Source organism: Sorghum bicolor, chromosome 2, assembly GCF_000003195.3.
Source record: "Sorghum bicolor cultivar BTx623 chromosome 2, Sorghum_bicolor_NCBIv3, whole genome shotgun sequence".
Lineage (NCBI taxonomy): Eukaryota > Viridiplantae > Streptophyta > Magnoliopsida > Poales > Poaceae > Sorghum > Sorghum bicolor.
The window spans coordinates 60,956,194-60,978,649 of NC_012871.2; the positions used below are offsets into that span (position 1 = coordinate 60,956,194).

General features: G+C 44.5%; 3 protein-coding genes across 4 annotated transcripts; all 3 read left to right on the top strand.

The window, feature by feature from the left end:
• On the top strand, positions 537 to 5,282 carry LOC8062751 (cysteine proteinase 2). The gene is made up of 8 exons (XM_002460235.2): positions 537 to 819; positions 954 to 1,075; positions 1,205 to 1,326; positions 2,178 to 2,251; positions 3,998 to 4,262; positions 4,358 to 4,489; positions 4,639 to 4,774; positions 4,888 to 5,282. Exons 1-8 carry the CDS (start codon positions 617 to 619, stop codon positions 4,923 to 4,925), a joined length of 1,092 nt encoding a protein of 363 aa, XP_002460280.1. The 5' UTR covers positions 537 to 616; the 3' UTR covers positions 4,926 to 5,282.
• Positions 8,183 to 12,163, top strand: LOC110432365 (protein GAMETE EXPRESSED 1). 2 transcript variants are annotated; one of them, XM_021452608.1, is made up of 7 exons: positions 8,183 to 8,464; positions 9,585 to 10,151; positions 10,262 to 10,849; positions 10,963 to 11,089; positions 11,173 to 11,359; positions 11,440 to 11,596; positions 11,704 to 12,163. In XM_021452608.1, the coding sequence occupies exons 2-7, from the start codon at positions 9,667 to 9,669 to the stop codon at positions 12,014 to 12,016; spliced, it is 1,857 nt and encodes a 618-aa protein (XP_021308283.1). In that variant the 5' UTR covers positions 8,183 to 8,464; positions 9,585 to 9,666; the 3' UTR covers positions 12,017 to 12,163. The 2 variants fall into 2 exon arrangements, with proteins under 2 accessions (XP_021308283.1, XP_021308282.1); XM_021452607.1 differs by lacking the exon at positions 8,183 to 8,464 and adding an exon at positions 9,027 to 9,395.
• Positions 16,923 to 20,632, top strand: LOC8081003 (probable GTP diphosphokinase RSH3, chloroplastic). The gene is made up of 6 exons (XM_002460236.2): positions 16,923 to 18,037; positions 18,133 to 18,318; positions 18,814 to 19,274; positions 19,362 to 19,520; positions 19,599 to 19,950; positions 20,049 to 20,632. Exons 1-6 carry the CDS (start codon positions 17,354 to 17,356, stop codon positions 20,343 to 20,345), a joined length of 2,139 nt encoding a protein of 712 aa, XP_002460281.1. The 5' UTR covers positions 16,923 to 17,353; the 3' UTR covers positions 20,346 to 20,632.

Below are 22,456 nucleotides of genomic sequence, written 5' to 3' on the forward strand. Positions count from 1 at the left end.
ACATCGAATCTTTAGACGTATGCATGAAGTATTAAATATAGACGAAAATAAAAAGTAATTGCACAGTTTTGTCGGAATTGACGAGACGAATCTTTTGAGCCTAGTTAGTCTATGATTAGACAATATTTATCAAATACAAATAAAAGTGCTACAATATCGATTTCCCAAAAAATTTTGGAACCAAGACCTTTGGTTTCGTTCCAAACCCGCTGATTTGTTTCTCAAAGTTGAAATTCAACTCGTTTCCGACGACTTTTTAACGGTTGACCATCATTTACTTATTTAGATTTTGGCACAAATTAGCGAATAATAATTTATACAGATATTTTCAAAAAAGAGTATTTAAATATTGACATGATCCCGCATGTTCACTTGCCGATACTTTTTTTAATATAATATTTTTATTTTATACTGTCTGATTTGAACCAACGAACGGTGCATATTTTTCTAATCATTCTAAAACTTGCATAAGTAGACAAATTTATACTAGTAAAAAATAAAAAAAAGAAGAAGTGAGGGGCCCAAAGCAGTATATAGCGGCCAGAGTGCCGGACATCCCATTCTCGCCTCACTCCCTCAACAGACCCAGTAAAATATTGCCAGTCCGGCCGACGAGATGGCCCAACGCCGCCTGCTCGCCCTCGCCGCCGTCCTCGCCCTCGCCCTCGCGGGCACCGCCGCCGCGGACAACTCCGACTTCGCCGACTCCAACACGATCCGCTCCGTCACCGACCGCGCGGCCTCCGCGCTCGAGTCCACCGTCTTCGGCGCGCTCGGCCGCACCCGCGACGCGCTCCGCTTCGCACGCTTCGCCGTCAGGTGAGCACCCGCCGGTCAACGAATCCAGCGACCAGCGGTCCAAACCTGAAACCCCGCCTTTCCGTCCGCCCTCGCCCCTCGCTCCCTCCCGTTTCTGTTTTCCCTGATGGGCCGCCCGCCGGCGCGCGATGCAGGTACGGCAAGAGCTACGAGAGCGCGGCGGAGGTCCAGAAGCGGTTCAGGATCTTCTCCGAGAGCCTCCAGCTCGTCCGCTCCACCAACCGGAAAGGCCTCTCCTACCGCCTCGGCATCAACCGTATGACCATGATCTTCTCAGTCCTCGTCCCAACATGCAACGTGCTCATCAGCGCGTCCCGGATTGACTTTTTTTTTTTTGAAAGTCGGATTCACATATCTGTGTCTGATATGTGTGGCTGGTGTACAGGCTTCTCCGACATGAGCTGGGAGGAGTTCCGTGCGACCCGGCTCGGCGCGGCGCAGAACTGCTCCGCCACGCTCGCCGGCAACCACCGGATGCGCGCCGCCGCCGTCGCGCTGCCGAAGACGGTGAGTTACCAAAGCTGCTCGTTGGTCGTCACAGATAATCCTCTATGTCTTGTAATTGTGGGCAACGTAACGTTTTGACTCCCAAGCGGGGAGGCGAGTAGGTTGCAGCCATGTTGGTAATGTGATTTCATTTGTAACAGCATCAGTCACATGAGACAGGCCCTGTGTGGGTTCAGTTTTATTTAGGCTTTACAAGGGAGTTTCTGGTATGCAGCTTGCGTGTGGCTGCAGTATTTTCTCATTGTTTTTCATGCTATGTGGTCTCTAGCTTTTTTGCCAATTTGCGCATCCGGCTCCACCACCACAAGCAATGTTTTTCAGCCACTTTCTTCCTTGGCCCCAGCACATGATGCAGTTACTGCTCAGATGACCCCTCTTTCTATGCAGTACCAGTGGAACTTCCAACAACTGGTTCATGTTTCCAACAAAACTGCAGAACTGTTTAGTGGTTAATTAGGTCTTGTTTAGATGTTTTTTTGGATTTTTACACTGTAGCACTTCCGTTTGTATTTGACAAACATTGTCTAATCATGGGCTAACTAGTCTTAAAAGATTCGTCTCGCGATTTACAGGTTATTTTTTTTATCTATATTGTGATGGAGAATTTTGTAAACTTTTGGGTTTTTGAGTGCATCTAAAGAGGCTCTAACTAATTGGTACCTCATTGGCAATTGTATATTTTTAACATGCCCAGTAGTTGTTCTCACGGTTTAGCACGGCGGTGTCGTGTTATTAGTTCTGAGCCATATGAGGTGGTTACGAATTTAACAATTTCAACTAGTTTTGGATGCTATAAAATTGTTTTGGACTTTATGCCGTGAAATGTGTATGTGATGTTGCGGCTACTGCAGAAAGACTGGAGGGAGGATGGGATCGTGAGCCCAGTTAAAAACCAGGGTCACTGTGGATCATGCTGGACCTTCAGGTAACTACTGAAAAATCAGCATCCTCTTTCTTGTTCTCTCATTTCTTATATATATCACTCTTACTGGTTTACCACCTATGTACTAAAAAGTAATAATATATAGGAATCATGTCAATGATAGTTGTGTTTGCGGCATGCTTACTTTATCAGTAAAAAGTGCATATGGCATCCGACAGGAAGTACGGATTGAGTCTGCATCCAAATTACTTGCATGGGCTTCATGGCCTTTAATTCAATCATGGTCTTGAAAGTAATCAGGGTCGCGCACTTTCGAACCATGCTGGTAAATAATTTAAAACTACTTTAGGTGTGGTCCAAGATGGGTTATTATATATATATCTGTTGGTGAAGCTAATTTTTGCTAGCAGAAGTAGTAGTTCAGATCTTTCATCGCAGAAAGGTTTTTTGAATGAAAGAGATTTTAAAAATGTTCAGCGAGGGATAAAACTACTGCACTCGTGAGACATGCAAGCAATTAAATAATGGGATCATGTTCAGATCCTACTGCACTCGTGAGACATGCAAGCAATTAAATAATTGGATCACGATCAACCAACCAACCGTGGGCTATGCTTTTATATGCACACGAACTACTATGTCATATGACACACATTACTATTCAATAGTGTAAATGCAGATGTCTGTGGAAAACTTCATCATGAATTTTAAAAAAATCAATTAATATGTAAAGCAATGCAAGTCTAATTGCCCAGTTGGTCCAAGTAACAAATTAGCAAATCAGTGAGAGCCGTGATAGTGACCAGAACCTCTAATAAAGGTGTCACTCTGATCCCTTGTAAAAGTTGGTTATTAGATGATATCCTTGAGACAGTGTTTATTCATAGTGAAAAGTTAAGCTAATATCCATCCAATTTTGTGATTTTAAACATTTTGTGTCTACTATGCTTTTGAGCCCAACATTTTTTTTTAAAAAAATCACAATGCAAATATGGGAGAAGCAGATTTGATACATAGATAAACAGAAGTCACTACAAGTTACTCCAGAGATAAGAAGCCATTCTTAATTGTCAGAGCATTGCAAACTTCACGGTTACTTCCTTTTATTCATGTCAATCTATATGACAACAAATTCAGGCTGCAGGGCTAATAAAGTTTTATTCGGAGGGTTTGCATGCAGTTTTGGCTGTATTTCCCTTCTGCTCTTCCTGAATCAGTGAATCTGAATAAATATCATTTCTGTCATTGGATTCTTTCACTGGTATCCAGTTCCAAATTGTAGGCTGTAGCCAAAATGAGATTGGGCAACAGCTTCGTGGTGAAAAGAAAATGATCCTAAGAAGGCGTTAGTTAGCACTTCTACATCAATTCTGAAGTAGCACACATTTGTATTATCATATATGCCTCACAAATAAAGAGGCAAAGGGCAAACCTATGTAGGAAAACTTTCATGGAATATTGAGGCACTCTAGTGCTAACTTCTCCTAAACTACAAAAAAAACTTAAATCAATATTTCAGGGAGATACCACAAAGTTATATTGGTAGCTTTTGGTGACATTATATGGTCATGTTACAGGACTTGAGAAGTTAAGCATTTGAATATTCGTACACAAATACTTTTTTAGCAGCCAATTATTAGTCGTTCTTATAAGTATCCTTTTACATGCTCTTTTCACTCTTTTCTTATCTGCTGTGCATAGAAATGACCATCATAGCATGTTCTGAAAGTAGGAAAAGGGGGTCATGCAGACAAAATAATTAAATTCCTTTGATGCTTATTATGACAGCACTACTGGTGCACTTGAGGCTGCATATACCCAGGCAACTGGCAAGCCCATCTCTCTTTCTGAGCAACAGCTTGTTGACTGCGGAAAACCATTCAACAATTTCGGATGTAACGGAGGCCTTCCATCCCAGGCCTTTGAATACATCAAATACAATGGTGGCCTTGACACTGAGGAATCTTACCCATACAAAGGTGTCAATGGAATCTGCGACTTCAAGGCTGAGAATGTTGGAGTCAAGGTTTTGGACTCGGTTAACATCACCCTGGTGAGGAGAACCTCATCCTAAATTTGGACAGTGTGTTATCTACATTTTAACTAGTCTGAGTTAATAGTTTATATTATTTCTGTTGTGGTGGTTAGGGTGCTGAGGATGAACTGAAGGATGCTGTTGCTTTGGTTCGCCCAGTTAGTGTTGCCTTTCAGGTGGTCAATGGTTTCAGGCAGTACAAGAGCGGAGTTTACACTAGTGACAGCTGTGGAAATACTCCCATGGTCAGTTACAGCAGCCTTGTATCAACCTACAATTTATCTATAGTCTGCTGATGTAGAGTCGTTTATCTATGAATTGCTCCGACCCTAACCCTATCATGCTAGGACTTATTGTTATCCTGTTGTTAAATTATGAATTCTTTCGCTACTAGGATGTGAACCATGCTGTTCTGGCTGTTGGCTATGGCGTCGAAAATGGTGTCCCCTACTGGCTCATCAAGAACTCATGGGGCGCCGACTGGGGTGATAAGGGTTACTTCAAGATGGAAATGGGCAAGAACATGTGCGGTGAGTATTCCATACATTTCCTCGCTACAAAAGAACGAGAATAGATCTTGTGTTTCAGGATATGGTGCACTAGCCAAACTTTTGGCGACTGACTTGGACTCTCAACGATGCAGGTGTTGCTACGTGTGCATCATACCCTATTGTCGCATGAGGCCCCTACGAAATGTTACAGTCTGGCATCAATAATGCATGTTTAACCTGAGCTCGGTGATGGGTTATACAGAACGGAAAGTCTGCTGTGAATAGAAAATCGTGAAGGGAAGGGAATTCGCCCCTGCTTGTACGTCTCCCCCGTATGGTTGTGTAGGTAGATTGTCAGTTGGGGTTCCAAATTAGTCATACGTGTGTATGACATTTTATTTGTGAAACAAAATACCCATTAATCATGATGGTGCAGCTTGGGACATTTTATAATAAAATAATGTACCATTTGCAGATTGCACATTATTATGTAGTGTTCCCACCTAGTAGATATGTTAATGTAGCCCAGAAATGGCTAGTGTTCTCATGTTCATGTCTCAAAGTTATCTTTAGGGTAGTGGCGGAGCCAGAATTTTAAATTTGGGTATTCCTACTTCCACAAAGTTAATCTATAGGTTGAAAATATAGTCAATTGTACTGCATTTAAACTAATATTTGCTTTGTAGAATATAGACTTCTAATTGAAATGCTAGTTTTTTTACATGTTTTGAGCTCAAATGTGCAAAATACTATATATTATAGCATTATACATTTATATATACAAGTATATACACATATTTACATAAAAGTGTACCAAAATAGTTGGGTATTCCCGGGAATACTGGGGAATACCCCTAGATCCGCCATTGCTTTAGGGGCTGTTCGGTTGGCAAGGAATGCATCCCTGCAACCATTCCAACAAGGATGTAGTGCTAATTTAAACTATCTTTGATCACCTGGAATGATTCCTAGTAGAATCAAGGTGAAACGAACAAGCCTTTAGGACCCGTTCGTTTCTGGGCTTGGAACTATTTCAGATCTGGAATCATTTAATATTTTGTATTGGGCTAGAAATGTTCTGAGCCGTTCCAGGCCAGGAATGGCTAACCGAACGGGCTCTTAGTTGGTTCATATAGTGATTAGATGTGGAAATGTTCTGGACTGTTCTAGGCCAGGAATGGCTAACCGAACGAGCCCTTAGTTGGTTTATGTAGTGATTAGATGTGCAGCTTTCTCCAATGGGTCTCCCTGAAAGTCTGAAATCAACCCGGGCACTCAAATTTGCCAGCCCACGCCCCAGTGGAGCTCAGGCCACACGCGGAATTGAATCCCTTCACCTCCTGTATGCGTCAGCGTCACCTGCGGACCCGCACCAGCACAGCTGGAGATCGGCGATGATCGGCGCAGTGGCGAGCTGAGCTCTCGACGACGACGCTGGTCAGTTGTGCGTGCCACGGCGTGCGAGCTCGGCCTCCGGCGACGAACCAAGCGGTGAGCTCGGCATCCGTCGACGACGCACACGGTGAGCTTGGCCTGCGGCGGTGATGTGCGCGTCGAGCTTGGCCTCCTGCTGCAGGCTGCGTGCGCGGCAACATGCTCGTCCTCTGGCTCCTCCTCGTTGCGACTCAGCGTGCCATCCGTTGATGATCGGAGGCTCAAGAACACTGAACACAATCTTGTTTTGGTTTTAAACTTCTTTTCTTTTTTTTTTGGGTCAAATTTGACATCCTCTGAATCTTCAAGATTCTCTGAATGATTTATAATTTAGAATGGAGGGAGCAGTTTGTAGATCTAATCATAGGACACGTCCTATTCAAAACTAACCTGACCCGATCAGTGCATTGTGTGGATTTGGCTATAATTTTCGATCCATAATTTGACCAACAAAAAAAAAATTAACATAGAAAAATCCAAAGAAAGGGCCTGACCGATTTTGATCAAGTCTCTACTAGCCCACGATGTTTCGAAACAAATTTCACAATTCTAGAGTTTATATTCGAGTGTCAAGGGAAAGATATTGTTGCGAAGAAACAAATGTTTAAACCAAAGCACAACATGCTTTCGTGATTTGGTCATAATACTGGCTGCCGAATTCCTTTCCAGGTCACTACCAGGCGGAAAGGCATCGGATTTAAACTAAAATTATGGGAATTAACACTTTCTGTTTGGGCTTTTCCTCTTTATCAATGTCAATGGTGATACAAAACTCCTTATGTAGAAATATGAGGAAAGAGCAACTCGGCGAGCGGACATTACTATGTCATTTGATAGGTCTAAACCATTACAGCCTAGCTAGATATATAGGTTCAATGTAGTAGTTCCTAGGCCTTGTTTAGTTCTAGGATTGTAGCACTTTCGTTTTTATTTGAGAGTTATTATCCAAACATGGACTAACTAGACTCAAAAGATCCATCTCGCGATTTATAACTTTCATCTATATTTAGTGTTTTATGCATGTGCCGCAAGATTTGATGTGACAGAAAATCTTGAAAAGTTTTTTGTTTTTGGAGTAAACTAAACAAGACCCTAGTCATACACAAAGTGAAAGAAAATAAGTTTTCTTTAACTCATACGCCTTCCGTTTCAAAAAAAATGTCGTTTAGTTATGAATCTACATAAATGTTTATCCGGATTTAGGCCTCGTTTAGATGTGAAAATTTTTTGGATTTCACTACTGTAGCACTTTTGTTTGTTTGTGGTAAATATTGTCCAATCATAGACTAACTAGGGTCAGAAGATTCGTCTCGCGATTTACAGGCAAACTGTGTGATTAGTTTTTATTTTGTTTATATTTAATACTTCATGCATGTGCCGCAAGATTCGATGTGACAGAGAATCTTGAAAACTTTTTGGTTTTCAGGGTGAACTAAATAAGGACTTATAGCTAAAGGTATTTTTGAGATAGAGAGTAATTACTAGTATATTGATATGTACTGACTTTTTATTTATTCATAATTTTTTATTTGAACGCTTCTTCAATCAAACGCACAAAAAAAATTAATTACTTTAAAAGAATTTTCTATAAAAATAATTTTCTATTTAATATTTATATTTCGTATAGACTAATTATTTTGGTATTCTACTCTGCATTCATTGGAAATCAAACTATTTACTTTTTATATTTCTATTTATAATGATATTGCCATTATTTAATATTTTTAGAAGTATTTTTGTGTCATATTATTCATCTTTTATACTATCATTTGTTTTACTTGATCTATATCAGAATTGAGACACTCTTTTCAGTGTCTTCTCTCAAAGACAGAAGGTAAGAACTTAAAAAAAAACAAGCAGGAATGTGAACCAACTACCACGGTGACTTTTTGCATTGAGTTGTAAAATTGACGGGTTTGCACATACGAGTAGCCTTGAACTATTTTGGCAATACATTATTTATTTACGTGTGTCCACCTAACGAGCATTACGAGTGACCAAATTTTGCAGCCCACTGTGTAGACGCGTCACACGTAGCAAGCCCCAAGAACGGGTGCCTCTTCGTCTCCGGCTGTTCGATAGGTTCTCGTTCTCATTGCTAAGGTGCCTCTTCGCGTGTGAACCATCGCATTTTTTTTTCACTGCGATTTTTTCCCCACTGAACCACTCCAGCGTCTTCTATATATATACGACAATCCCTCAAACCCCATTCTGCGCTGCATCATTTCTTCGTCTTGGCACCGCAGTGGCAGCGGCCTAACATCAACATCGACGACGCAGACGAACTTACCCGCGGTAAATCTCTGAGCTTCTTTCACTTTTTTTGTTTGTTTGTTTAAAAGTCCTAAGAAGTTCCCTTGCTCTGAAACTGCATTCTGTGGAGCCCTGTTTAAACAATTAGGATTAGAAAACGAAACTAGATTCTGCCAATCAAGTTCTTGAAACATTCGCTCATCCACATTCATTCAGTTTTTTTCCATATAAATTCCATTAGCATTTGTAAATCTTGAAATGTTGGTTGGTTTATGCGTGCTTGGTCGGATTAATCCGATCACAGTATCCTCGATGCCCACCATGTGCCTGACTGACATATGAGCCCGTAGGAAAGAATCGAGAATAGGAATTGCGGCAGTTTGGTCCCAGTCCGTTGCTAGGCTGTCGATCCCCCGGGGCTTGCGGCGGAAGCCAGCGCCACCGCCTCACGCTCGCGCCGACTTAACTGCAATTAACCGGTTGCTTAACTGTAGCTTCCTTGCCGGGAACGGCACCTAACAAAGACGACGGCAGGAGATCTACAAAGCCTGATCGGCATGGCATCCATCCCATAATTCCCATTACTACCTTGCTGCTAATCGCTTCGTTGTTCATTTGTGCGTGTCGTCAGTGAGAGTGGGTCTCTTTCACCTGCGGCGTCAAATTCAAAAGGGTCCAAACCGACCGACTCTGTTTTCTTGGAAACATTTGATTGGCTCTCCCCCAATGAATGTGAACATGTGATGTGACAGCCACCTCTTGATCTCCCTCTGCCTTGCCGGCGAAGAAACAAAGCTGTGACCGCGACTACTTAAGAGGAAGCGATTCACGCCGCAGGCCCTCCAAAGTTAGCAACAACTTATTGCTTGCGCCGCAACGCAATTACCTTTCGTTCTTGAATCTTGATTGGAGAATTTCGTCTAGTTCTTGTCCATTCTTGTCTGAATTTTGCAGCAACGACGGCTCAGTTTAGGTTGTCACTCGTTTCATCATACTTTTTTGTTTGAATTGACTTGTTCTTTGAGGAACATCACAAATAAACCGATATCAAGAGAACTCTCTTGATGACCCGATTGGGTGTTTTAATCCAGAACAATATGAACATAACAATCTGTATGAAATCGACGGTTTTTGATGATACCCTTCTCTGTTTTCCTGGCAGGGGTTGCTGACCTCCTGATTTTAAGCTGCCAAGATATAAAGATCACTTATTGCTGGCGCCAGGATCAGTTACCAGTAGAATCATGTCAAGAAACCTGTGGCCCGTGCTGCTGATTTCGATCTGCTTCTTGTTTTGTCCTGTGAGGATCCATGGATTCTCATGGAACATCTTCTCCTCCTCGTCTGCGCCCAAGGACGGCGACGGCGCTCTGGTGATGGAGCTCGAGGGCGCGGTGGCTGACTTCGCCCTGGATGGAACCAACGACCCTAGAGGGCTGAAGCTGCTGGAGAACGCGCGGAACAAGCTCGCCGGGCCGAGGAACTGCTGGCAGGAGGCGTACCGGAAGCTGTTCGCCAGCTGCAGCGAGATCATGGCCGACAAGGAGAGGCAGTCGCGCCTGGCGTGGCACCTCAGCAGCTGCTTCCAAGAGGACTCAGGGCGGCCGCCATTCGCGTCCTGCGCAGAGGGATCCAAGATGGTGCACTGCCGCAAGCGGCTCAGCGAATCCGAAGGCAAGGTCTTCCTCGAGTTCTTTTTGGAGACCAACACCCTGTGCCACCAATTGCAGTAAGTTTGGTTTTCTCACCTGGCATTCAATTGCAGATATGTTTTCTGTACTGAACTTTGTTTGACGCAATTTTCTATACTGAACTTCGTACCTTTTTTTTATTCGTCAGGGCTGAAGCTTTCAAGCACAACACTGAGAGACTTGTCAATGACCTCACAAGGTCTTCCAAGTTGGCTGAGGAGAAGCTCGAGGTGATCGAGGAAAGGTCGGATCAAATCATCAAAGAGTCTAGTCAAGTTAAGGACACACTGTCATCGATCGAGATGCAAGCCGACAAACTGTCAGAGACGTCAAAGCACGTCGATGAGCAGATCAACGATGTGCTGATTCACTCGAAGACCATCTTTGAGCAGTCCAAGGAGATTGCTACCACTCAGAAAGAACTGAGTAAAGGGCAAACGGAGCTCAGGGAGAAGATTGAGGCCGGTATGACGCGCGTTGAGGAATCATATGAAAGACTGGGAAACGGGATGGAAAAGATAAAAGAAGAGACCGGACATATGCAAAGGGAAATTAAAAGTGTTGGTGAGTCTATGTCTTCCAAGATGCTGGATTTGCAGAGGACTGCTGATGACATTGGGAGTGTTGCTAGCAAGTCAGTGGAGAACCAAAAGCAGCTACTGCATGGACAGACTCGCGCCATGGATGGACTGAATAAGCTCCACAGCTCTCAAGCAAAAGCTCTTGAAGAAAGCAGGTATTGTTATATTCATATGTACAGTTTATTTTGTATCGTTCTTGAATATTGACAAATGCTTGCTGCACGTATAATAGAAAAAAAAAAGATATTGACTAAGTTATCACTGGCAGGGAAACAATTCAGAAACTTGCACAGTTTGGCCAGCGTCAGCAGGAAGAGCTACTATCCCGGCAAGAAGAAATCCGGAAAGCTCATGAGCATCTCATCCTAAATTCTCACTCCATACTAGAAGCACAGGTTCGTTCTTATATGTCATATTGAAAATATGACTAAATTAACATGTTCTTTTATATTTACTGGGTTTTTTTTCATATACACAGGAAGAGTTCAGAGCAAAGCAGGCTAACATTTTTGCTGCTCTGGACAAGCTGTACATCCTGCACAATGCCATTCTAGCCGAGTCTCGCTTCATCAAGGCCTTCTTCTTCTATTGCTGCATTGTGTTCCTCATCTACATGCTCACCAGCGCAAAGCAAACGTTCGGCATCAGGGGCCAGCTCTACTTTGGTATTATTTCACTACAGAAACTGAAACTTATCATCAATTAAATTTGAATGCCCATTTGGCTTACATTTTTGCCCTGGCAGGTCTGTGCATTACGCTTCTGTTGGAGATTGGGTTGATAAAAATCGGTGCCGACGACTTCGACAAGCAGTTCTGGGTCATGTCCAAGGTGTTCTTGGTCCGAATGGTGTTCCTCGGCGCTTCCACTGTTCAGATCCTGCACTCCATATACACCTACAGGTAGGTAGTAAACAAAGGCCTCTGCTACATTACTAGTATTACACAATGCACATCTACACGCTCAGTTATTGGCCTTCGCTGCAATTTTAACTTTGTTCATCCTTCAGGGACTACGAGGTGCTGAACCATGGGCTGCTCCAGACGCTGGTCGAGAAGGTCCAGGCGCTGGAGGAAAACGCCGGCGGGAGGGCGCTGTCGTATGGCTCGGAGTCGGAGGAGGAGAGCTTGAGAGACTACTCGTGGGTCTTCGACGAGTTGGCGGACGAGGCGGACAGCGAGATGGACCCAACATACGTGCTGCCGCCGGAGAGATCGCCTCTGATTCGAAGGCGCAACCAGGTCGTCATGGCGGAGGAGATCGGCGAGAACTCCATCACGACGTCGGTCTCCCGGAAGTACAATCTGCGGCCACGGAAATAGGCACAGCGGTCTGGTTTTTTAGTTCGGAGGAAGCAGCTATTTTAATTGTGTGTCGCATCAATGTTGATGAAAATTTTATTTACACGATGTTCTAGCACATTTTCATGGAAGCTACGGTTGTGAAATAAAATTACGCTTCAGAAATCTTGTATGATGTTCAGCATTTTGCAAATTTTCCTGTTCTATCCAAGGGCTTCAGTAATTCTCTTTTTTATTTTTATTTTTATTTCGAAACTCAGAAATTCATTACTTTTTTTCGCGAACGTGCATAAACACGTATTTCATTAAGAGAGAAGTAGATAACAACCAACCAAATACAAAGAAGCCTCAACGCCGTGAACCAAAGGTTTCGGGCCGAAAAAGAGAAATTCATTACTTATCACACAGTAGAAATGCAGGATCGCTGGTCATCAATTCCTCAACCAAACTGAGATACAGACTCCCAAGTGATAGGAATATCTTTTATCACTGGACAACTTACACCCAAATGGTGCAAAAGCATTCACAATCTTATTACAGGTTCTAGGACGCAGACCCACTTTATAGCTTCCAAAATCCATCATTAGTAGTAATCGAAGTTCAGTGGCAATCCCGCTCATAGCTGAGACGATAAGCATCATCCTCCAAAGCAGTTTTGACCAGAACAGCACCCGTCTCCAGAGCTACCCTCTGTATTCCAAAATTTACTGCTGCCTTCAGTCCAGCAAGACAACAGAGCAGTTCGGCATGGAATGGATTTTGTAGAAACGGTTCTCTGCCTGCCCCCGCCGCCTTCACCATTGAGCCCTGATCATCGCGGATGAAATAGCCCCAGCCGCCTGATCCAGTTTTGTAATCAAAGGCTCCATCTGAATTAACTTTGAATTATCCATATATACTGTGGCTTGACACATCTCATTGTCTGACGAGATTCCGACAATAGGGGTTGGGCACACCTTTCCTGGAACCTGTCCGCCAGTGCAGCAGTCACAGTCTTCCACTGCCGATCTCCTGTTCCATCATGTCTTTTGCTGATGCACACAGTCAGCCATTTTGCAGCGCACGTCTTTCAAATTTAACTCCCTCCATACTCTCGTCACCTCCTTGCATCTTGGGCCTTGTTTAGTTCCCAAAAAATTTTGTAAAATTTTTAGATTCTCCGTCACATCAAATCTTTAGACGCATGTATAGAATATTAAATATAGACGAAAATAAAAACTAATTGCGCAGTTTGGTCGAAATTGACGAGACGAATCTTTTGACCCTAGTTACTCGTGATTGGATAATATTTGTCAAATACAAACAAAAGTGTCACTATTCATATTTTGCAAAAAAAAATTTGGAAGGCCCAGAAACAAGTGCTCGCCATCTTCATCTAATCTTCGCCATGGGCAACACATTGTGTCCATCTTCATTCCCCGTCGCTGCAAATTCCTTCTCAGAATGGAAAATATACGCCCAAGAAAGGCCCGGACCAATATCTTTTCGGGTACCTGATGAAGCCCAGCTTGTTGGAATGGCCGGAAAGTGAAAAGGCCCCGAAGGGGCGGTCCATTCATCTGGGCCTGTTTGCTAGTTTTTTTCCCCTAGAGCGGCCTACTTAGTACACTAGTCTTTAAAAAAAATATAGAGTACAAGTACGAGTAATTGAGTAGTATATACTACGGCCTTAGTTTACCCAAAAACCAAAAAGTTTTTAAGATTCTCCATCACATCGAATCTTGCGACACATGCATAAAGCACTTAGATGAAAACAAAAACTAATTGAACAGTTTACCTATAAATTGCGAGACGAATCTTTTAATCCTAATCAGTCCATGATTAGACAATATTTACCACAAACAAACGAAACTGCTACAGTATCAAAATCCAAAAAGTTTGCGCAACTAAACAAAGCCGTCTTTGCCATTGTAATCGAGTAAAACAGAAACAAAGTTACCGCTGCTGTTGCCGACTGAAAAATTCAACTTAACTGGTCAAAAAAGCTGACCCACACACACACCAACTGCAAAGCTGAACTGAAGAACTGAGGCACTGAGCCATCACACTACTCCCCCATCGTACGCTGGTATTTCCCACACGTTTTCCCCGTATACCACCTTTATCAGTACGTACGTATACGTGCACGTCTCGCGTTGCTGCCTTGCTGGCGGGAGACGTGGACGAGACGGCACGGGCAGCTGCTCGCCCCTCGCCAGTCGGCGGCCGCCACCTCGCGCCTGGTCCCCCGTCCCCCAGCCCCCCAGACCCCTGGCCACGTGGTGCCGCCGGGCGCGGCCGCTCCTGGAGCGCGCGCGACGCGTGTCCTAGCGAAGGGGCGGAGCCCTCGAGCGCGGAGGGCAACGGCCGCGCACGCGACGCAATGTTTCCATTGCTCCAGGCAGTGTGGTCCTGAGGATTTCGTTGCTGCTGAGCTGCTCCTGTCCTCCTGGACTCCTCCAGGTTTTGAGTTAAAAAAAAAAAGAAAAGAAAAACATACGCTTCCCCGTTCCTACGTTGATACTCCTCTAGGTTTCAAATTTATTTTGTATACACTTCCAGATTTTTAAATGAAAAAACACATTTACATGAAAAATATCGGCTCACGACTCACGCTAAAAATGGTGAAAATCGAAAAAAAATGGCTTCATCCGTGACTATGAAGAATCACAAATAGTGTTTTTTATATATAGCTTATTGAAATTATAATAGTTTCACTTTGACTAAATCTGCATTTATCCTTTTTAGAGCAAAGGAAGTACTATACTCTTTGCTTTGAGATTTAGGTCTCCGTCCTCGTCATAGAAAAAAATCTTGCAGGAACCTTCTATTCACACGTCAGACAGCAATATCCACCAACAATTAATTAGCATAGAGTAATTTAAAACCGTGGTTTGTGATGATTGGGATCGGTAGGTGACAATCATTCGTTATTTGACCTTCTGTTTTTCAGATAAACAGGACAAACAGGACATTTTTTTTTAAAAAAAAAGAGGGACACATATAATTGACAATTGAGTCGACCACAACAGGTTGGTGTGGCCACTATCAATGTGTAAAACAGAACCTAATCCCTACGTGATGGAGAATTTTGCCGGCCGAATCTCCAGGGCTTCTGCAACTGCCTATAGGAGCTTTCCGGAGTGCGGGAACAGCAGCGGATTAGGAAATGGCCGCCACGCCACTCCACACTATCCTAGGGGTTTTGCTAGAGCTAGTGGAGGAGCTATAGCACCTTCTAGAAAGTCTTTTTATTCTAATTCGCTTTTGCATTGCTTTTGTCGGTACGATAATGGCGTATTAGCATCACATCGAGTGTCATTAGCTGTGGCCTCTGGCCAGGGGACGTGAATGAAGAAGGTTTTGGATAGGGCAAACTTTATTTAAGAAAAGACATGTCTCGGTTTGTCCAATGACTTTAGGCGTAAAGCAGTCACAGTAACACCACCATGGATGTCGTCCTTACCCAGTTCGTTTGGATAAAAATGGCCGTTTAGCCGACTAGATGTCTAGCTGACAATCCTACTACCATACCTTGCAATTTCACCACCGGTAAGGTTTAATCTTGTCCGTTTGACAGAAAAATCATAATTAAAAATACTGTTTGCTGATTTATAATGAGAAAAAAATACTGCTATATATGACGTCCACTCGTGAGTACACATATAGGTCACAAAATCAGCGAAATATTAGCAGGTGGCAAAACTTCAATTGCAATGATTCAATGTTAATTTACAGATGAGCCAGGACCAAAGCTCGTCCAACTAAAGCACTTTTGTGAACTCGAGCTTACACGTACTTTATGTTTTGAGTTTATAATAATACATTTATTTATAGAGTTAGTTTTATATATTTTCTTGAAGGAATAGGAAGGGTTTGAGGCCCGTATTGAATATATTAAAAGATCAGAAAAAAAAATACAAAGTAAAACAAAGTACAAAAGAGACAAAAAAGAGCTAGCTCAAGCACAGCAGAGGAAAGCAAAGGCTTAGAACAGCCAGCAGACTGCAGAATGAATTTTATATTGCAATGTCTACTCGAGCAAAATTAAGTTTATACTTCTCTCAACCCAAATACTTGAATCGGCCCACATGTATTCACTATCAGATAATAATTAGTTGGCTAATACTTTTATCTGATTTGATCTAGATAGTGAGATATTTGCTATCTATAGATCTAGCTAACAAAGCTAATTTATTATCTATATCTGTTTAGATAAAAATAATTATTAACAGATACTAAGGTCCTGTTTAGTTTCCCACCCAAAAAATTTTCATCCATCGCATCGAATCTTTGAACACATAAATGGAACATTAAATGTAGATAAAAAAAATAAACTAATTACACAGCTTGGTTAAAAATCGCGAGACGAATCTTTTAAGCATAATTAGTCCATGATTAGCCTTAAGTGCTACAATAACCCACATGTGCTAATGATAGATTAATTATGCTTAATAGATTTGTCTTGCAGTTTCCAGACGAGTTATGTAATTTGTTTTTTTATTAGTTTCTAAAAACTCTCCCGACATCCTTCCGACATATCCGATGTGACACCCAAAAATTTTTCATCTCCAATCTAAACAGGGCCTAACTAGTACTCAATTCATCCCAAATTGTAAGTCATTTGACTTTTTTAATATCAAGTTTGATTACTCGTCTTATTCAAAGTTTTGTATAAAATATCACTTTTTTGTTGTGTATTGGTTTATTAATAAAAGTTCTTCAAAAATGATTTAAATTTAACTATATTTATACAAACTTTTTAAATAAGACAGATGGTCAAACTGAATGGAGGGAATCCAAACATGGCTGAGGCATAGAACCAGCAAAACCAAAACTGGTTAACGGCCAAAACTCCGGCAACACGATAGAAGATTCCTGAGGAGGGGCAGTTTCGGCATAACTGAAGCCAGCCGCCTTCCTATAATTAGCGAAGAGGGTCCCAGATTCTTCGCTTCACGCACACGCAGCAACAACCCAATTTAATACGCGAGGAGAAGAGATTTCCCCATTTCCCTGCCTTCTCCTCTCGCTCTCCCCACGAGACCGCGCCCACCAAATTCCCCTGCTTGATCGCGCCGAGCTCATTTTCCGCGTTGAATTCGTGTAGTACTCTGCAGCTTTGATTTCACCCGATTTCAGCTGTTTGCACCGCCGAGTCAGTACGCTTCTTTTTGCCCGATTTCATTCGCCGACTCCCACCTCACTGAGATCATCAAATCTTGGCATCGGATTCCGTGCTGCCTTCGACGTCAATCCCCGTCTGTTTCCGGCGCGGAATCCAGTTCCAACGCCGAACCGTCAGCAGATTCGTTGTTGTAGCTCTAAGCGGCGGCTTTCAGTTCGAGCGCATCAGAGGCAGCATCCCCGATTCCGGCGATGTCGTTGCCCGCGATTTCCCTGTACACCAGTCCGCCGGGCGCGGTCTACTCTTCGGAGTTCGACCCAACCTCCCGTGGCTCGTCGCCGTCCACTACCGCTGCGCCCCCGCCGCCCGCAGCCTCGCACCGCTTGCCCTCTGGCGGCGGCGGCGGCGGCCTGTCTTGCCTCTTCTCCTCGCCGGCAGCTGCGGCCGCGCCGCCCCGCGCCCCGGCTCACGACGACCTCGGCGCGCTGTGGCACGACAGATCCGACGACCTGAGCGTCGTCGGCGGCGGGTACTCCTACTCGCACTCCCACTCGTCTTCACCGCTCAAGCGGCGGGACCTGCACCACAACCACCACAGCCCCGTGTCGGTGTTCCAGGGGCCGTCCTCCTCTTCACCCTCCCGGAGCCCGCCGGCTTCTTGGCTCGCCGCCCGCGACCGCGACCGCCTCTTCGCTGGCTTCGTGCGCAACGCGCTCGGCTCCTGCGTTGACTACGCGCCGCCCTCCAGCCCTCGCCCGGAGGTCGGCGCCGGCGAGCTCGCGTTCGAGCTCGACGAGAACCTCGCGGAGGCTGGCCCTGCCTGCGAGCCGTACGCCCGGGAGCTGCTCGCCAGTGCCCAGGATCGCCACCGCATCTTCCACGAGGAGCTGGTCGTGAAGGCCTTCTTGGAGGCCGAGAAGGCTCACCGTGGCCAGGTAATATTACAAATTGCAACCTCTAGCTGAATTGTCCGTTCCTGAATCTGTGCATTAGTTACTGAACCTTGTCTCTGCTTTTGTTCTGTGATTAGACACGGGCGAGTGGTGAACCATACTTGCAACATTGTGTGGAGACTGCTGTGCTACTCGCCAAGATCGGCGCAAATGCAACAGTTGTCTCGGCTGGGCTTCTGCATGACACCATTGATGATTCATTCATTGACTATGATCACATCTTCCATATGTTTGGTGCTGGGGTTGCTGATCTCGTGGAAGGGGTATGTGTTCCTTTTCCCTTGGATCTTGATTATTTGTTGCAGTTGGAAAATATTGATATTTCCTCTGTGTATCATCAAGTTGTTGGTTGAATCAGTTGCAATTATTTGATCCAATTATGATGATCTACTCCCTTTATCTTCAAGTCAATAATCATGTGGCGCTTTCATTTGACTTGTACTATCTTATAATCACCTAATGAAAAATTGTCCATTTGGATCAACCCAATGTGTGACTTCTGCGATATTGTATGAGTTGTTTAGCTGACAATTGTATCACATTGTTTAGTCTCTTTCTTAATAGTTCTTTATTTGTTTCCACAACCACAACTTGCAACCATTTTGCCAATATGTTCTGAGTTGCCTGCATTCTTCTGTTTGACATGTCTACTTTGAAAATTCACTTTTATTTGATGGTATCCATCATCATGGTTCTAAAGTTGCTCCATTCTGTTGCTAGCTCCATTGTCCTTAAGTTTTTTTGTCTGATCTGTTCAGGTATCCAAGTTGAGCCACCTTAGCAAACTTGCTCGTGATAACAACACAGCAAGCAGGACAGTTGAAGCAGATCGCTTGCATACGATGCTTCTTGCAATGGCAGATGCACGCGCTGTTCTAATAAAGCTTGCAGATCGCCTGCATAACATGAAGACCTTAGAAGCTTTGTCTTTGGTCAAACAACAAAGATTCGCTAAGGAGACAAAGGAGATTTTTGTGCCTTTAGCTAACCGACTAGGGATTGCTAGCTGGAAAGACCAGCTGGAGAATCTTTGTTTCAAGTATTTGAATCCAGAAGAGTACAAGGAGTTGTCATCCAAACTGACAGAATCCTTTGATGAAGAGCTAATTACATCTGCTGTGGGTAAACTAGATAAAGGTCTGAGGGATGCTGGTGTCTCATATCACAATCTTTCTGGGAGGCACAAGAGCCTATACAGTATCCATTCCAAGATGCTAAAGTATGTCATAACCATCCTTTTTGCAATGACTGATAGTAAAACATTTTTTTATGCATCTCTGCTAACTCAATTTGGTAAAATCATCAGGAAGAACTTGACAATGGAGGAGATCCATGATATACATGGCCTGCGTCTCGTGGTTGACACCGTAGAAGATTGTTATGAAGCCCTTTGTGTGGTTCATAAATTGTGGCCTCGAGTTACTGGTCGATTCAAGGATTACATATCACGTCCAAAACTAAATGGGTAAGCGAAGATGCAATTCAGTACACCCATTCGTTGCTCCTGTAAGACCTTGCACTTATTTCTATTTGCTTGCTGTAGGTATCGATCACTGCACACTGTTGTCATGAGTGAAGGCGTCCACCCATTCGAAGTTCAGATCCGCACAAAGGAGATGCATCTTCAGGCTGAGTATGGATTTGCTGCACACTGGAGGTACAAGGAAGGCACTTGTAGGCACTCATTCGTGCTCCAAATGGTGGAATGGGCAAGATGGGTCCTTACATGGCAATGCGAAGCGATGAACAAAGAACGGACTGCCTCCCTAGGCAATGACGACACTGTGAGGCCACCATGCCCGTTTCCCTTGCATTCAGAGGAGTGCCCTTACTCGTATACCCGCCAATGCAACCATGATGGACCACTATTTGTCATCCTCCTGGAGCATGACAAGGTTAGCCCAGTTCTGATTAATTACACGCATGGCTCATTGCAATGACGATGCTATTTGTTCGATTCAGTTATCTGATAAAGCTTGTGGTGTCACTTCAGATGTCTGTCCAAGAATTCCCGGCAAACTCAACTGTAATGGATCTCATGGACCGTGTGGGCGCCAACAGCTCAAGATGGAGCCCCTACAGCATTCCCGTGAAGGAAGATCTGCGGCCGAGGGTGAACCACGAGCCCATATGCGACCCAAACCGGAAGCTCAGCATGGGGGACGTGGTGGAGCTGACGCCGGCCCTTCCTCGCAAGTCCCTCAGCGGGTACCGGGAAGAGATCCAGCGCATGTATGACCGTGGTGGCTTTGCGCTCTCAACCCGGGGTGGCGGCTCGAGACGCTGCTGACAGTAGTAGCAAGACGATGTTAACCCTTTTTTTCTACCATTGTACTACCATTCAATTCGTTGTAAATATATATAGCAGTTAGGTCTTGCAGCCGGGTGGGTTCTGGCGAAATCTGTTGTTGGCCTGGGTGCGTGTTGCTGCACCCTGTCCTGAACCCCAGAGGCTGGGCTGCATGCAATGTGTAAAATTAGAACGCTGGTGTAAATAAGCTGTTCAAGTTCGTTTCAGCTTCTCCCAAGATTTTTGGAGAAAGAAAGAGCTGTAGCTGGATCTGCAATTCTGCATCACCTGCTGTCCTTGTTGGATGATTACACCTTGTGGTGTGACACTGATGCTACGCCAAATGGGTGGCTTGTTTGAGCGAAGCCGTGACATCAGGCTTTGCCGGTGGTGTCTCCACGGCGTCCAGGCACGGGCTGTGCGGACCAGAATCTACCGGTGTCCGCGTCGGTGTAAGTTTCTGAAGAATCTTCTAGTCGGGGCGGGAGGACGGAGAGGAAGGCAGGAGGATCCTCCGTATGATTGGGATCTCTCGCTTTTGGCGGTCCCGTCCCAGTGCCTGAATCTCCGGCCGTTGGAGCCAGAGCCACCGCTGTACTGTACGCGTGGTTTGTGCCCGTCTGCCGCGAACGGTTGGTGGCGGCAGGCGGGCGGGCGGGCGGCAGCGACGTCCTGGTCCTGCATTGAACGGGCGATGGCGCCGCTCGCGCTGTTGCTCACGACTCTCTCTCTCTCTGCCGAATCCTACCGGCAGCGTGGACTCGTGGCACGTGACGTTCTGGAAATTTAAGTGACGGTTACGCTCGTTTTATGTGGTGTTATGCTAAAGTAATCACTCTCAGCCAGCTCGTCACTAACTGAACATCAAGCACTCCATCAGCGATTCAGTGATCCGATTTTCTCTGAATCTTTTTCCGTCGTGCGGTGATGCCCAATGTACGGGACCTTAACCTGTTCCGAAAGCTAGTATCCTCCGTATGAAGATGAATTACAAGTCAGCGGATAAGAACGGAAGCAGTCGGCCGCTTGCCAAGTTGCCATGCCGGCTAGCTTCTACGCTCGCCTACGTACAGTTTGAATTGATCAAAAAACAGGCTACAGTTGAAGCGTGAACGTCTAGCTTGTACGCTCGCCTACGTCTCCTCCACGTCCACGTGGGGGGGGGGGGGGGGGGTGCAGAGAACGGGCAACAGCCAACAGGGCGGGATCGCGAACTCGGCGCGCGATCGTGGCCACGTTCGCCGGCCCGCGCTGGAGCGACGTGGACGCCGAAAAGGATTTGCGCGGGTTCGTCGCGTGCCGCGCCCGCCAAGTGCCAAGCTCGCCGTCTCGATCGGCTGTTGCGCTTTTGCAAGTCCGAATGTCCCCGATGGAAAAGGCTCCGTACTCCTTCCTATTCCTACACGGTGCAGAAAGCCAGAGGGGTACATGGAAGGTTTTCAAGTTAAGGTCAGCGGAGGCACTATCACAACACATGTACTTTACTAGTTTTTTTCTGGGAACGTGCAGGGTAGGACGCTGAACCTACCACTCTTGAACTCAAAACTGTATCCTAGTGTCTTAAAGGTCTCGTATATCAGAGAAAAAAAAAGGAGGTACAAGTCTGAAATGGAGGCATCCTGACCCAGTATCATAATTCAAGTACTTCTTCTAGTGCAAACAAAAGAAAAAAAAAAGAAGAAATATGACTCCTTGCGTGTTGCAGTTGCAACAAAGTGAGCAAGGAGCTGCAAATTGAAATGATGTCAGCTGGGCCTTGGGAGTTAAGACTTGTGGTATTTGGACATTAGCAATAGAAATATTTTCTACTCGTCACCTTGGACCTATTTGGATCACCTATGAATTAATATAGAGTGTGAGTGAAATTATAATAATCTACAATATGGATTAACTAACCCTGGGTTGTTTGGATCTCTGGATTACGGGTGCTGGATTGTAGAATTTGGTGCTTTGAGAACCCATAATGTGCTGACATTGTTATTGTTATTATCTTTTTTTCTTGAGCAAAACATTGCTAGTGAGATAAAAATAATACGAAGATTATTTGATTGAACGTGAGCTAAATGGGCTCTGCACCTCTGCCTGAACTAAGCTGGCTAAATAGTCGCAGC